General features: G+C 54.5%; 1 protein-coding gene across 1 annotated transcript; it reads right to left on the bottom strand.

The window, feature by feature from the left end:
* Nucleotides 1-6546: 6546 nt before the first annotated feature.
* Nucleotides 6547-7433, bottom strand: LOC117858045 (membrane protein PM19L). The gene is made up of 2 exons (XM_034741024.2): nucleotides 6926-7433; nucleotides 6547-6844 (listed from the first exon to the last, which is right to left on the bottom strand). Exons 1-2 carry the CDS (start codon nucleotides 7313-7315, stop codon nucleotides 6728-6730), a joined length of 507 nt encoding a protein of 168 aa, XP_034596915.1. The 5' UTR covers nucleotides 7316-7433; the 3' UTR covers nucleotides 6547-6727.
* Nucleotides 7434-10399: the final 2966 nt, after the last annotated feature.

Below are 10399 nucleotides of genomic sequence, written 5' to 3'. Positions count from 1 at the left end.
TGCCCGGTGTTTTCTCTACCCCGGTCTCCGCTCCGCCGTGGTAGCTGCCATCCTCCGCCGCGGTGGGCTCTACTTCGGCGGTGTCCACCTTGTCATCCTCCCCTCCCGGCTAGCGACCATTCAACGGGCTTTTTTTTCAAATGCCCGTTGACTTGCTGTCGGTGGGCCCCCCTGCTGCTAGCGCCCGCATGGCCTTCCCCCTTTTGCCGTACCAGCGCCTGTCATGGGGTGCTCTGCCCCTAACCCTGGTGCTCCCCACTCGGGTCCTCCCCCCGCGCTACCCTCGTCTCCCTCCCGTCCCGTCGCGTTTATGACGCTGCGCAGGGAGGAGAATCCGACCGCCCCTCCTCTCTCTCTCGACATGCCCTTGTCGTCTACACCTGCCCGGGGCTCCGCGCCACCTCTCTTGCCGGGCGGCCCCTTGCTCTGCCCCTGCACTCCTGCCCCTCTACCATCGCCTGCTGTGGGCGATGGCCTGGGCAGTGCCTCTGCTTGTCCCTTCTCGGGATTATATGCATCGGTCACCTCCTCCCCCGCTCGACCTCCACGTCGGCCTCCACCCCTTCCTCAAAACCCCTCTTCCCCTCGCCCACCTCACCCACATCCCCCATGCACTACTTCCGCTGCCTCGGTCGCAACCACTCCATCACTGACTGCCACGACCCGGTGTGTTGCCAGGGCTTTGGGTTCTCCGGCCACTGCTTCTTCAAGTGCTCTCTCCGACACTGATGCTCTGCCAGCATGTCGGGATTGCCTTTGCGTGGGGTGGCGCGCCCCTGGTCGCCACCTCATCTGCCCACCCCCTTTCGTAGGGGTTGGGTGTCGCCAGCCTCTCCCGACAAGGCTGGCTCCTCTACCGGCGCCCCCCCACGGCACCCCCTCCTAGCTGCCGCCGCCGCTCCCCTTGGGGGCGCTGTTCGACGACTTCCCTCCACCGGCTGGCACCACCGTGCCTCTGGCTCCCTCTGCCTTGCTGGCCTCTGCTTAGGGCTCATCTGGGGGGTCGGTGGCTCCTCCTGTGGAGCCCACCTCTCCGCCAGCTCTACCACGCTCACCCCCTCCGCTGGTGCCTCCACCGGCAACCTCTTCTGGGTGGATTGCTGCGACGTCTACATGCCACCGATCAATTGGCCGGCCTTGAGCTGCTTTGTCTACGCGTTCGTCAGCCCCGGCTCTTGCATCCCTGGTACGCCGTGCCCTCATCCTCAGTGACATCCTCCTTGGTGAGCATCACCCCATCCTCTCCGCGGCTCGTGGCGCTGGCATGGTCGTCTTCAACTCGCGGGTTGTATGTGACTCCATGGTTGACGACACCGTCCACTTCGAGCGCCCGGATGAGATGGAGTTCAAAGGCTCCTTCGAACATGGTGGCTTCACGACCCTCACTCTGGAGCGGTTCCCACTCCTGCACTAGAACAAGGTGAACATCTTCGTCGCCATGGGGGCTGTGGCGAACCCTACTCACATATCTCAAGTCTGCCTCCTCGGCAGCGGCTACACTGTTGTTATCATCACCACCAAGTTTGAGAGCTTCTCTGGCATCCCCGCCTCCCTACAGCTCAAGAAGGACAATGGCTCCTACTCCCTCACCGACGTTTGTCGCGTCTGCCGCTGGGGTGAAGGGCCTGACTCTCTCGATAGGGGCCCTCCTGGTGCTGGCTCGGGCGCTGGCTTGGGTGCTGGGGGAACCTTCCTCCTTGGCGCTCCCAGTGGCCTCCTCGCCCCTGGCGGTGGCGTGGCTCCTCTCGCTCCCCCAGGAGGCCGCGCCGACGGTGTGGTGATGCATGATGAGATCCCTGCCCTGGACCCAGCTCAGACAGAGCCAGCCATGGTGGTGCTCTCCTGCCTCCCGTTCCCATTACCCGTGGCCATGCAAGCGCACGTGACCCCAGGAACATCTTCATCCTTCTAGTGGGGCCCTCTGGGGAACTCGCCTTCTTCAAGGTCCCCCGCCTATCCCTACCTCCGGACTCCGTTGGCGCGCTAGGGGCTCCACTTGTCAACCTTGTCGCTGGCACGTTCGGCATCATCCACAACACTGTCGCCCTCCTGAGCACCCTCTCCTAGGTCAGGTGCAACATATGCACCCTGCCGCGTGTCTGCTGTGCCACAGACATCCTCAGCACTGCACACGCGGAGGTGGCACATGCGTGCTCTAGAGCTCCTACCGCTCTCTTGGTGGACCCTGCACCGGTACCGGTGCCCTGCCCGCACCGTGCATGGCACTGCCGCCCTTCGCCCGCCAAGTACGTGGGTCCACACCTAGGAGAACCCGCTCTTCGCCATGATGCTCGCTAGGGCAACGCATCTCAAGGTGGTGCGTTTGGGTGCCCCCCGCGTTCCGCCCCTCCTGCTTCCACAACGCCCCTCTCCTAGCTTGAGCTACACGCCCTTGGCGACGGCTGCGACCTGGACGCGCCTGCCATGGCCGCGTTCTCTACTGCCTGCACCCCTGTAATCGATGGTGACCCATGATCGCCGCACAGCAATCTGGCAAGGTGCCTCCCTGTAGTTTTTTGTTCTGGAGGGCCTCCTCTTGTTTGCTCCCCGTTGTTGGCTCAAGCTTCTCTTTTGTCCATGGTCTCCCCGCCTCTGAGCTCTTCGCTGGCCTGTCGGTAAGGCTCATTTGTGCCTCGAAGCGCCTTTTGTACCTATGGTGCCAATCAAGTTCTTATGTCTAACACACGGTGCCTTCTTATTTGCGGGTGGAACGTTCGGGGGCTTGGCGATGCGGACAAGTGCACGGACGTGAAAAGCAACCTTGCTAACCACGGCTTTAGCATTGTTTGCCTCCAGGAGATGAAGCTCATTGTGCTGACGATGTTTAAAGCTGCTATCTTCCTCCCCCCTGGCATCTCCTCCTTTGCTGCCCTTGATGCCAATGATGCATCCAAAGGAATCATCATGGCCTGGGATCGGCGATGCTCACGCGCTCTATTCCCCTCCATTTTTCCCTAAGCTGCTTCTTCTTAACAGCTACTGACGCCCACCCGTTCGTGGTCACCAACGTCTACGCGCCCTGCGATGTCGGCTCCCACCCCATGTTCTTTGCTGAGCTCACCTCCATCGCGGGGCAATGCGCCTGCCCCTGGCTAGTCCTGGGAGACTTCAACATCGCACGGGCACCGGAGGACAAGAACAATGACCGGTTCGACGTGGCCAGCACCACGCTATTCAATGACACCATCGACACCCTCCTCCTCCAGGAGCTACTGCTGCTAGATCGCCGCTTCACGTGGTCGAACTTGCGCGATGCCCCCACCCTCATTTGCCTCAACTGCACTTTCATCAATGTGGCATGGGGTGCGACATTGTACAACTCCACGCTGCACTCCTTGCCGCGCCCCATGTCGGACCATGTGCTGCTCCTGGTCACTGTGTCGTCTTCTACCCTGGTGTCACAAGTCTTCTGATATGAGAAGGCATGGGGGCTGTGCTCTACCTTCCACGACCTCATCCGCTGAGTCTGGGAGTGCCCCCAAAATACGGGTGGCAAACCGGCAGCGAGGCTGGTGCGCTGCCTCAAATGGACTAAGGCTGAGTGCAAGAAGTGGGCGCGCGCCAAGAACAGGCCAGATGTGGTCCTGAGGGCCTGCGACCTCATCATTGAGGTCCTTGACCTCCTCGAGGAAACATGACGCCTATCCGCCTCTGAGCTCTTGCTACGGCAGCTGGTCTCCGCGCGGTGCGCGCAGGCACCTTGGGTGCTGGCCGTCTACTGGCGGCAGCAATATTCCTTCAAGCTCTGCAAGTTCAGGAATGAGAACACCGTGTTCTACCATGCCTCGGCCTCCGCCCGCCTCCGCAGCAACAAGATCCTAGTGTTCCATGATGGCGTAGCCCCCGCCTACACCCACGCTGCCAAAGAGTGCATCCTGCACTCTTTCTTCTCTGGGCTTTTGGGCACTAGCGTCCCGGTCGTCCTCCCGCCGGCGACCGCGGTGCTCCTCGAGCCTGTCTCTGACCTTGTGACTCTAGAGGCCCCTTTCACCACCTCAGAGACGAAGGAGGCGCTCCACAAGTAGTCCTGGCCTTGACGGGTTTGGCTCGGCTTTCAACAGAACCTTCTAGCCGGTGATCGATGACTCCGTCATGGCCTTCCTGGATGCCTTCCACAAGGGTGAAGCTGAGCTTGAGCAGATCAACCAGGCGCACATCGTCCTCATCCCTAAGAAGCTTGACGCCACCACCGCTGATGGGTTCCACCCATCAGTCTTCAAAACTGTGCGCCCAAGCTTGCCGCCAAGATCCTGACAAACCGCCTCCAAGGGGCCATCCTGAGCCTCATCTCTGACTTGCAGACTGGCTTCATGAAGGGGCGCTCTATCACTGACAACTTCCTTTTTGCCTCGGAGGTCCTCCAATGCTGCCGCAAGCGGGGGGTGCCAACAATCGCCCTGAAGCTGGATTTCCACATGGCTTTCGACTCCATCAGCTGGGAGGCGCTTGACTGCATCCTGGCTGCGTGGGGATTTGGGGCTTGATGGCGAGCATGGATGAGCTGCCTCTTCACCTCAGGACGCGCCACGGTCCTCCTCTACGGTGTCCCGGGGCCTTGGATTCCCTGCCACCGCAGCCTCCGGCAAGGTGATCCGCTAAGCCCCTACCTCTCATCATCGTCGCGGATCTCCTGCACCGCATGATCACCAATGCCAACGCTTCGGTGGTTCTCCGATCCAACACCCCCTGGTGGACAACCTCGAGTGCCCTGTCATCCAGTATGCGGATGACACCCTGATCCTCATCCACGCGGAGGAACCCCAAGTCCGCCGCCTCAAACTCGTCCTCGACAAGTTTGCTATGGAGACCGACCTCGCCATCAACTACACCAAGAGCACATTTGTGCCCATCCACGTCAATGAGGAGCTTGCATCCTCCCTAGTCGGCATCCTGGGCTGCGGCGTAGTGAGCTTCCCCAGACATACCTTGGCCTCCCGCTCTCTGATGCCAAGCTGCCGGCGTGCGTCTTGGATGAGCTCACCATCCCTGTTGAGCAGTGCATCCCCGGCTGGCATGTCCACCTCCTCAACCGCGACGGGCGCCTAACCCTGACCAATGCAGTCATGTTGATGAAGCTCGTGTATGCCATGGCGGTGATCCGTCTCCCCAAGTCCACTGTGGAACACATGGACAAGCCGCGACGCGCTATGTTCTGGAATGGCGCTCGCGCCTGCTCTTGGGGCGACTGCCAGGTTGCCTCGACCATGGTGTGCTGCCTCAAAGACGAAGACGGCCTCGACATTGTCAACATCGAGCTCCAGAACACATGCCTCCTCCTCAATTCTGTCGACAAGCTGTTGACGGGCCACTACAACCCCTGGGTGAACTGGGTGCACTACTGGTACAACTCCGACAGGTGGTCACCGCTGACGGCGTCCTGGATGCTGTTCCAAGACCTACTTTCGATGTACAGGGCGGTCACTGGCGTGACCCTGGGGCACGGGGAGTCCATCTCCTTCTGGTTCGACAACTGGTCGATGGCCAGACCACTCGCCACGGCCTTGCCCGCTCTCTTCTTGCACTGTACCGCGCCGGAGATCACCACAGCGGAGGCATTCCGCTCGGGCGTTCTAATGCTGCCCATGCAGAACCGCCTGAGCGCGGCTGCCATAAGGTAGCCCGCTGGGTTGTCGTCTCGACTTCATGGACTTTGCCTCGAGGGGGTGGGAGGGGGGGCGCCCGACGCCTGCCACCTCCTCTGGGGCTCGGAACGCGCCTTACGCTCAGGGACGGTCTACAAGATGATGAAGCGGACTGGCTGCTTCGCCCCCTTCGCCGGCATCAACTGGGACAACTTCACCGTTGTAAAGGTGCGCGTCTTCTTCTGGATCCTACGACACAGGAACACGCGGACCCGTAGCTTCCTTTACCGCCATGGCGCTCTGGGGACAGAGTTCTGCCCCTTCTGCCTGGCTGTACCGGAGGACATCACACACCTCTTCTTCAACTGCCCGCACGTCGCTGCCTTCTGGGTGGCTATCTACCCTCTCGCGGCCTGGAAAACCTCGTGCGCGCTATCCCGCTGCCAGACGGCGCACTACGGAACACCGCCGTCCTCTTGCTGCTCTGGATCGCTTGGAAGAGCCGCAACCGCATGGTGTTCGACGGATGCAACCAAGGCCCGGCGTCGATGGCGGTGCGGTGGTGTCCCACATCCAGCTCTGGCGCGTCCGCACGCTGTGACGGCTGAACTGCGCGCCCCTAGAAACCTGGTGTATTGACATTGCTGTGTAATCGCACTCTCTTGCGAGCTTCCCCTCCCCCTGCTTCCCCTCCCGATCGCGCCGCACTAGCGATGTAAACTTTTATGGGCTTTGCCCCGTATCAATTGAGTTCAGGTGGGCGATATCCACCCACCGTTGCAGCCTAAAAAAACTATTAAATTAAATAAATAATTAAGAAAGAAAAGCAAAATGGCAAGGAAGAAAAGCAAAATGGCAAGGGCAAAGACGATGGAGATCCCATGCATTACGGTGATTACTTTCTTCGGCCGGTGACAGTATTGCACTGATCATGTAGTATATAGTAGTAATCAAAGCCGGCAAATTAAACCAAACCAAACTCATTTCTTTATGGATTATACTTGAAATACTTATCAACAGTTCCAATATATTAATCAGATTTGCACTCAAAGAATGATGTGTGATTTATAGTAGTAGTATTAGCGAAGCCAAAAGGAACAAGGCAAGCACCCCTCCCTCCACTTGCATGCTTCCGTGTCGATCGATCATGCCAAGTTGCCGTGGCGTTCCACCGGGACTGGGCCGTGATTCCCCCCCCGAATGGCGAGGACATAGAAGAACTGCGTCACTGTCAGGACGATCGTGAAGGCCTCCATGGTGCCCTGCATATGCATCATGCATGCAGCAAATATTATACATATTATATATGGAAACAATTAATAAGCAAGCTAAGAGTACCGTACCAGCTTGGCGTTTCTTCGGTCCAAGGAGATCTCCTGACAAGCTAGTCCCATGGCTAGGACTGTGAGAGCCCACGCGACGAGGCCGAACGCCGCCGCCGGCTGCTGGCTGTGGTAGTTCCAGGAGCGGAGGTGGTTGAAACCCACCATGGCGGAGGCGATCCCCACGACGCCGGCGATCAGGGAGAAGAGCACGAAGAAGCCGGTGGCGAAGTTGCCGATGGGGAAGAAAATCGGGTGGAAATGAGCCGGGAGCCGCAGCTCGGGGCCGATGATGAAGCCGCGTTCGATGGAGACGTTGAGCGCCCACCCGCCGATGATGGCAAGGATGGTGTACAAGCTCAGGTTCAGCAGCAGCAGCAGCAGGGCGACGGGCTTCAGGTTCTCGGCCATTCTCTCTTACTGGTAGAGATGCCTAGCTAGCTATATGGTACCGTATAGTACTTGGTGATTGCTAGCTATGGACGACGACGATATGATGGATGGTTCTTGGGAGCCGGCCGGACGGTTTTGGAGTTTATATAGACGAAGACGACGATGAATCAATTATACTACGGGTAGTACTCAAGGCAATGCAGATAGCTGGGAATAATATAATTAAATTAGTTTGTTCTTTGCTTGCCCGGCCTCTCCTGCATGCTTTGCTCTCGCACCAAAGGATCGAATATAATTGGAGAAGGAATAACATGGACAACTCCGGACGGGAATGGATGGCCGTAAAGCGAGGGAAATGTAGATTTCATATGTATATATTTCTTGGGATGGATCATATAGACTATAGAGTACGTATGCATATATATATGTGATGGACGGCGTGCGGGCCAAGCAAAGGACCAACTTCTCTCTACGTGCAGTGCGTACGTGCACATCCCCAACTTGTGCCGGGGATGGTCTCAGGTACCCCAACTTGTGCCTACTGTAGCTAACTTGCGGTAGGATTTAAACAGAATAGGGTGGAACTTCGTTGATTTGGGTGGGATGTCACTGACCAGAGTTGGTAGGATATTGTTGATTTTGTCGTAGGATTTTGATCACTATGTTAATTAGGTTTGACATGGATTTGATTTTATTTGATTGATGCTAGGGTCAACATGTTTGCTTTAGAGATCAATTGGAGGCTTTTCACTATTGCCTCCAATGGTATTAAAGCCTACACCGAAGGCAAGGTTATTATGGGATGTGGAGATAGGAGCACTTTCTTGAGATTTGTTGATGACAAGCCCGTGCAGTGAAGTGAAATGCGGCACAAATTAGTTTATCACAGTGTGGTTCTATCCCAAGAGTTTGGGTGAGGATGCTAGCTAGACTTGTAGACGAATTTAAAGAATTTTCACCGGATGCAATAATAAAGTACCTTTCAGAGCATCACATCAAAATTTGGTACATACGATGTGGTTTTTTTTTGAACCGAGAACATGTGGCTACTTTACAAATAATGCTTTATAGAGCGCAACAGTCAGATCAAGTCAACCAAGGGGCAACTTGGCGTTCATGAGTTAGCGGATGGGACAGAGCATCTCCAGCAGATTGCATATATCCTTCCCAATACCAAAAAACTACCATTTGGAGCATTTTGGAGATAGGATTCAGCTCCAGTAGTTTGTCAATCTCTTCCCCAATACCAAATTTTTTTTTGCAACTACGTACCAAAAACTCAGCTCCTCTACCTTGATGTAGGGCAATGCAACGCTCTCCCCTATCGGGCAGTTGACCTTGGGGCGTGGAAATTTCCACGCCGCCCGGCGACATCGCCCGACCGTGGAGACCGCCGTGGGGGCTGCCTCTGCTGCCGCATTATGTAATCTGAGATTCACCTCTCCGGGACGCTGGGCCTTCTCCTAGGGCGGATTTAAGGAGGGAGGAAGGGTAGTGCTGGGAATCGCCGGAACGGAGAGAAGGTAAGGGCGGTGGGCGGCGGCGCTGCCTTGCGTCGGGCCGCATGAGAGAGATCGGGTCGAAGGGGAAAAAGGAACCACATGAGAGAGATAGGGTCGGGAGGAAGTAAAAAGGAAAAGGGAAAAAATAAATAGATTTATGACATGCCGGTCCCACATGTCAGGGGAGTATTGGAGATTGATTTTTGGTAGTCTGCTGTAGCAGCGATCTCCAAAAACGCAAAATCATCTAATGGGGATGGAGAGAGAAAATATTTTGGTAATGGAATATGAGCAATCTGCTGGAGATTCTCTTAAGGCAAATGATCATGGGGAACTAATTAAGTGGTATCTCAAAAGGATTATTGGAAGAGAAATGGCTGATGGGATATTTCAATGTATCACAAGGAGCTCAACCCTATAAGCAACAACCTTAAGGTTTTCAAGTTGTAAGAGGAGTGATGATGATTTTGCAGAGGTAACACTTCTTGATTAGTGGAACAACACTAAAAGGCACACAATTGATCGTAAACACCACAATGTTCCTGTGGAGTGTGCCAAATTACAAGGAAGTCATGCAAATAACCTTATATATTCCATAAGAGTTGCCCATAGTTCATATGGAGTAATGACCTAATTTGTTCCAGAAGATCAGACCCTACGCTAAAAGAAAATGTTGATATGGCAATGTGAGTAAAACCATCATCCCTTGATGTTGCATCTAGAAACTTTTAAAGTAACATGTACACATTTCTTAATATGAGTATTTTATTATTTGTGCATTGTTTGTTCATCATGAAAGAGCATCTAGGCCCCTTGTGGGTTTTGGTGATTGAATGACAAAGGCAATTAAAGGATTAATGAGCTTGTTGAGCTTTGGCAAGGTTTTTATTAGAAATATTAATGACAAAGTCAAAGTCAAGCTGATGTCATGTGAAGCTCGCAAAAGTAAAGAAATGGCAAGCAACTTGAAAAGGGCAAAAGAGATAAAGTTGCAAGGGCTATTATTTGGTCTCAATAGTGGCTTGCTTGCATGAATGAGAAAAGATTGATAATGCAGTGATCACGGGCTTAATCTTTTAAGAGAAGTGAATATACTTGCTTGCTTGATCACAATGTTGGGATATGGAGTAATATATTTATTGAAGAAATGGATTTCAAATGGTTATTCATCATTGATGCAAAGAAAAGCTTAATTTGAGATGGCGAGATAGGGTGAAGAAGTCAAACAAGGACCTAGCTACGAGGTACTAAGCAAGGGTGAATGGCAAGTGGTGACGTGGGCCGATGAATCTTTGCTAGGGTGAAGAAGCTAGCACTTAGGAGAACTTCGAGGAACTAATCAAGCCATGAGGAGTTAAGCAATTCAAAGTATCAAATAATTATTGAATCATAAGATTGAAGTGACTTGAGGATGTCAAGTTGATTGTCGACCATATATGATGATGAACCTCAACGTCACTAGCTCAAGGAGGATAATGCTCAAGAAAGAGAGAAAGAAATACTTGGAAACCTCTCAAAGTGTGATTTTGAAGAAAAGCGGCATGATGAAGATGTTCAAGCTCAAGTGGTTGGTATTCCAAGGAATCCAAATAACAGATTT

Source organism: Setaria viridis, chromosome 5 (genome assembly GCF_005286985.2).
Source record: "Setaria viridis chromosome 5, Setaria_viridis_v4.0, whole genome shotgun sequence".
Taxonomy (NCBI): domain Eukaryota; kingdom Viridiplantae; phylum Streptophyta; class Magnoliopsida; order Poales; family Poaceae; genus Setaria; species Setaria viridis.
Note: the sequence above shows the minus strand (reverse complement) of the source record. Positions and strands in the feature narration are given on the sequence as shown.

What these genes read in the sequence shown, in the direction of transcription:
- LOC117858045 (XM_034741024.2), bottom strand. Translation starts at nt 7,315, where the DNA reads ATGGCCGAGAACCTGAAGCCCGTCGCCCTGCTGCTGCTGCTGCTGAAC. An exon ending in ACCGAAGAAACGCCAAGCTG is followed by an intron (nt 6,845 to 6,925) that starts GTACGGTACTCT and finishes ATGCATATGCAG; the next exon opens with GGCACCATGGAGGCCTTCAC.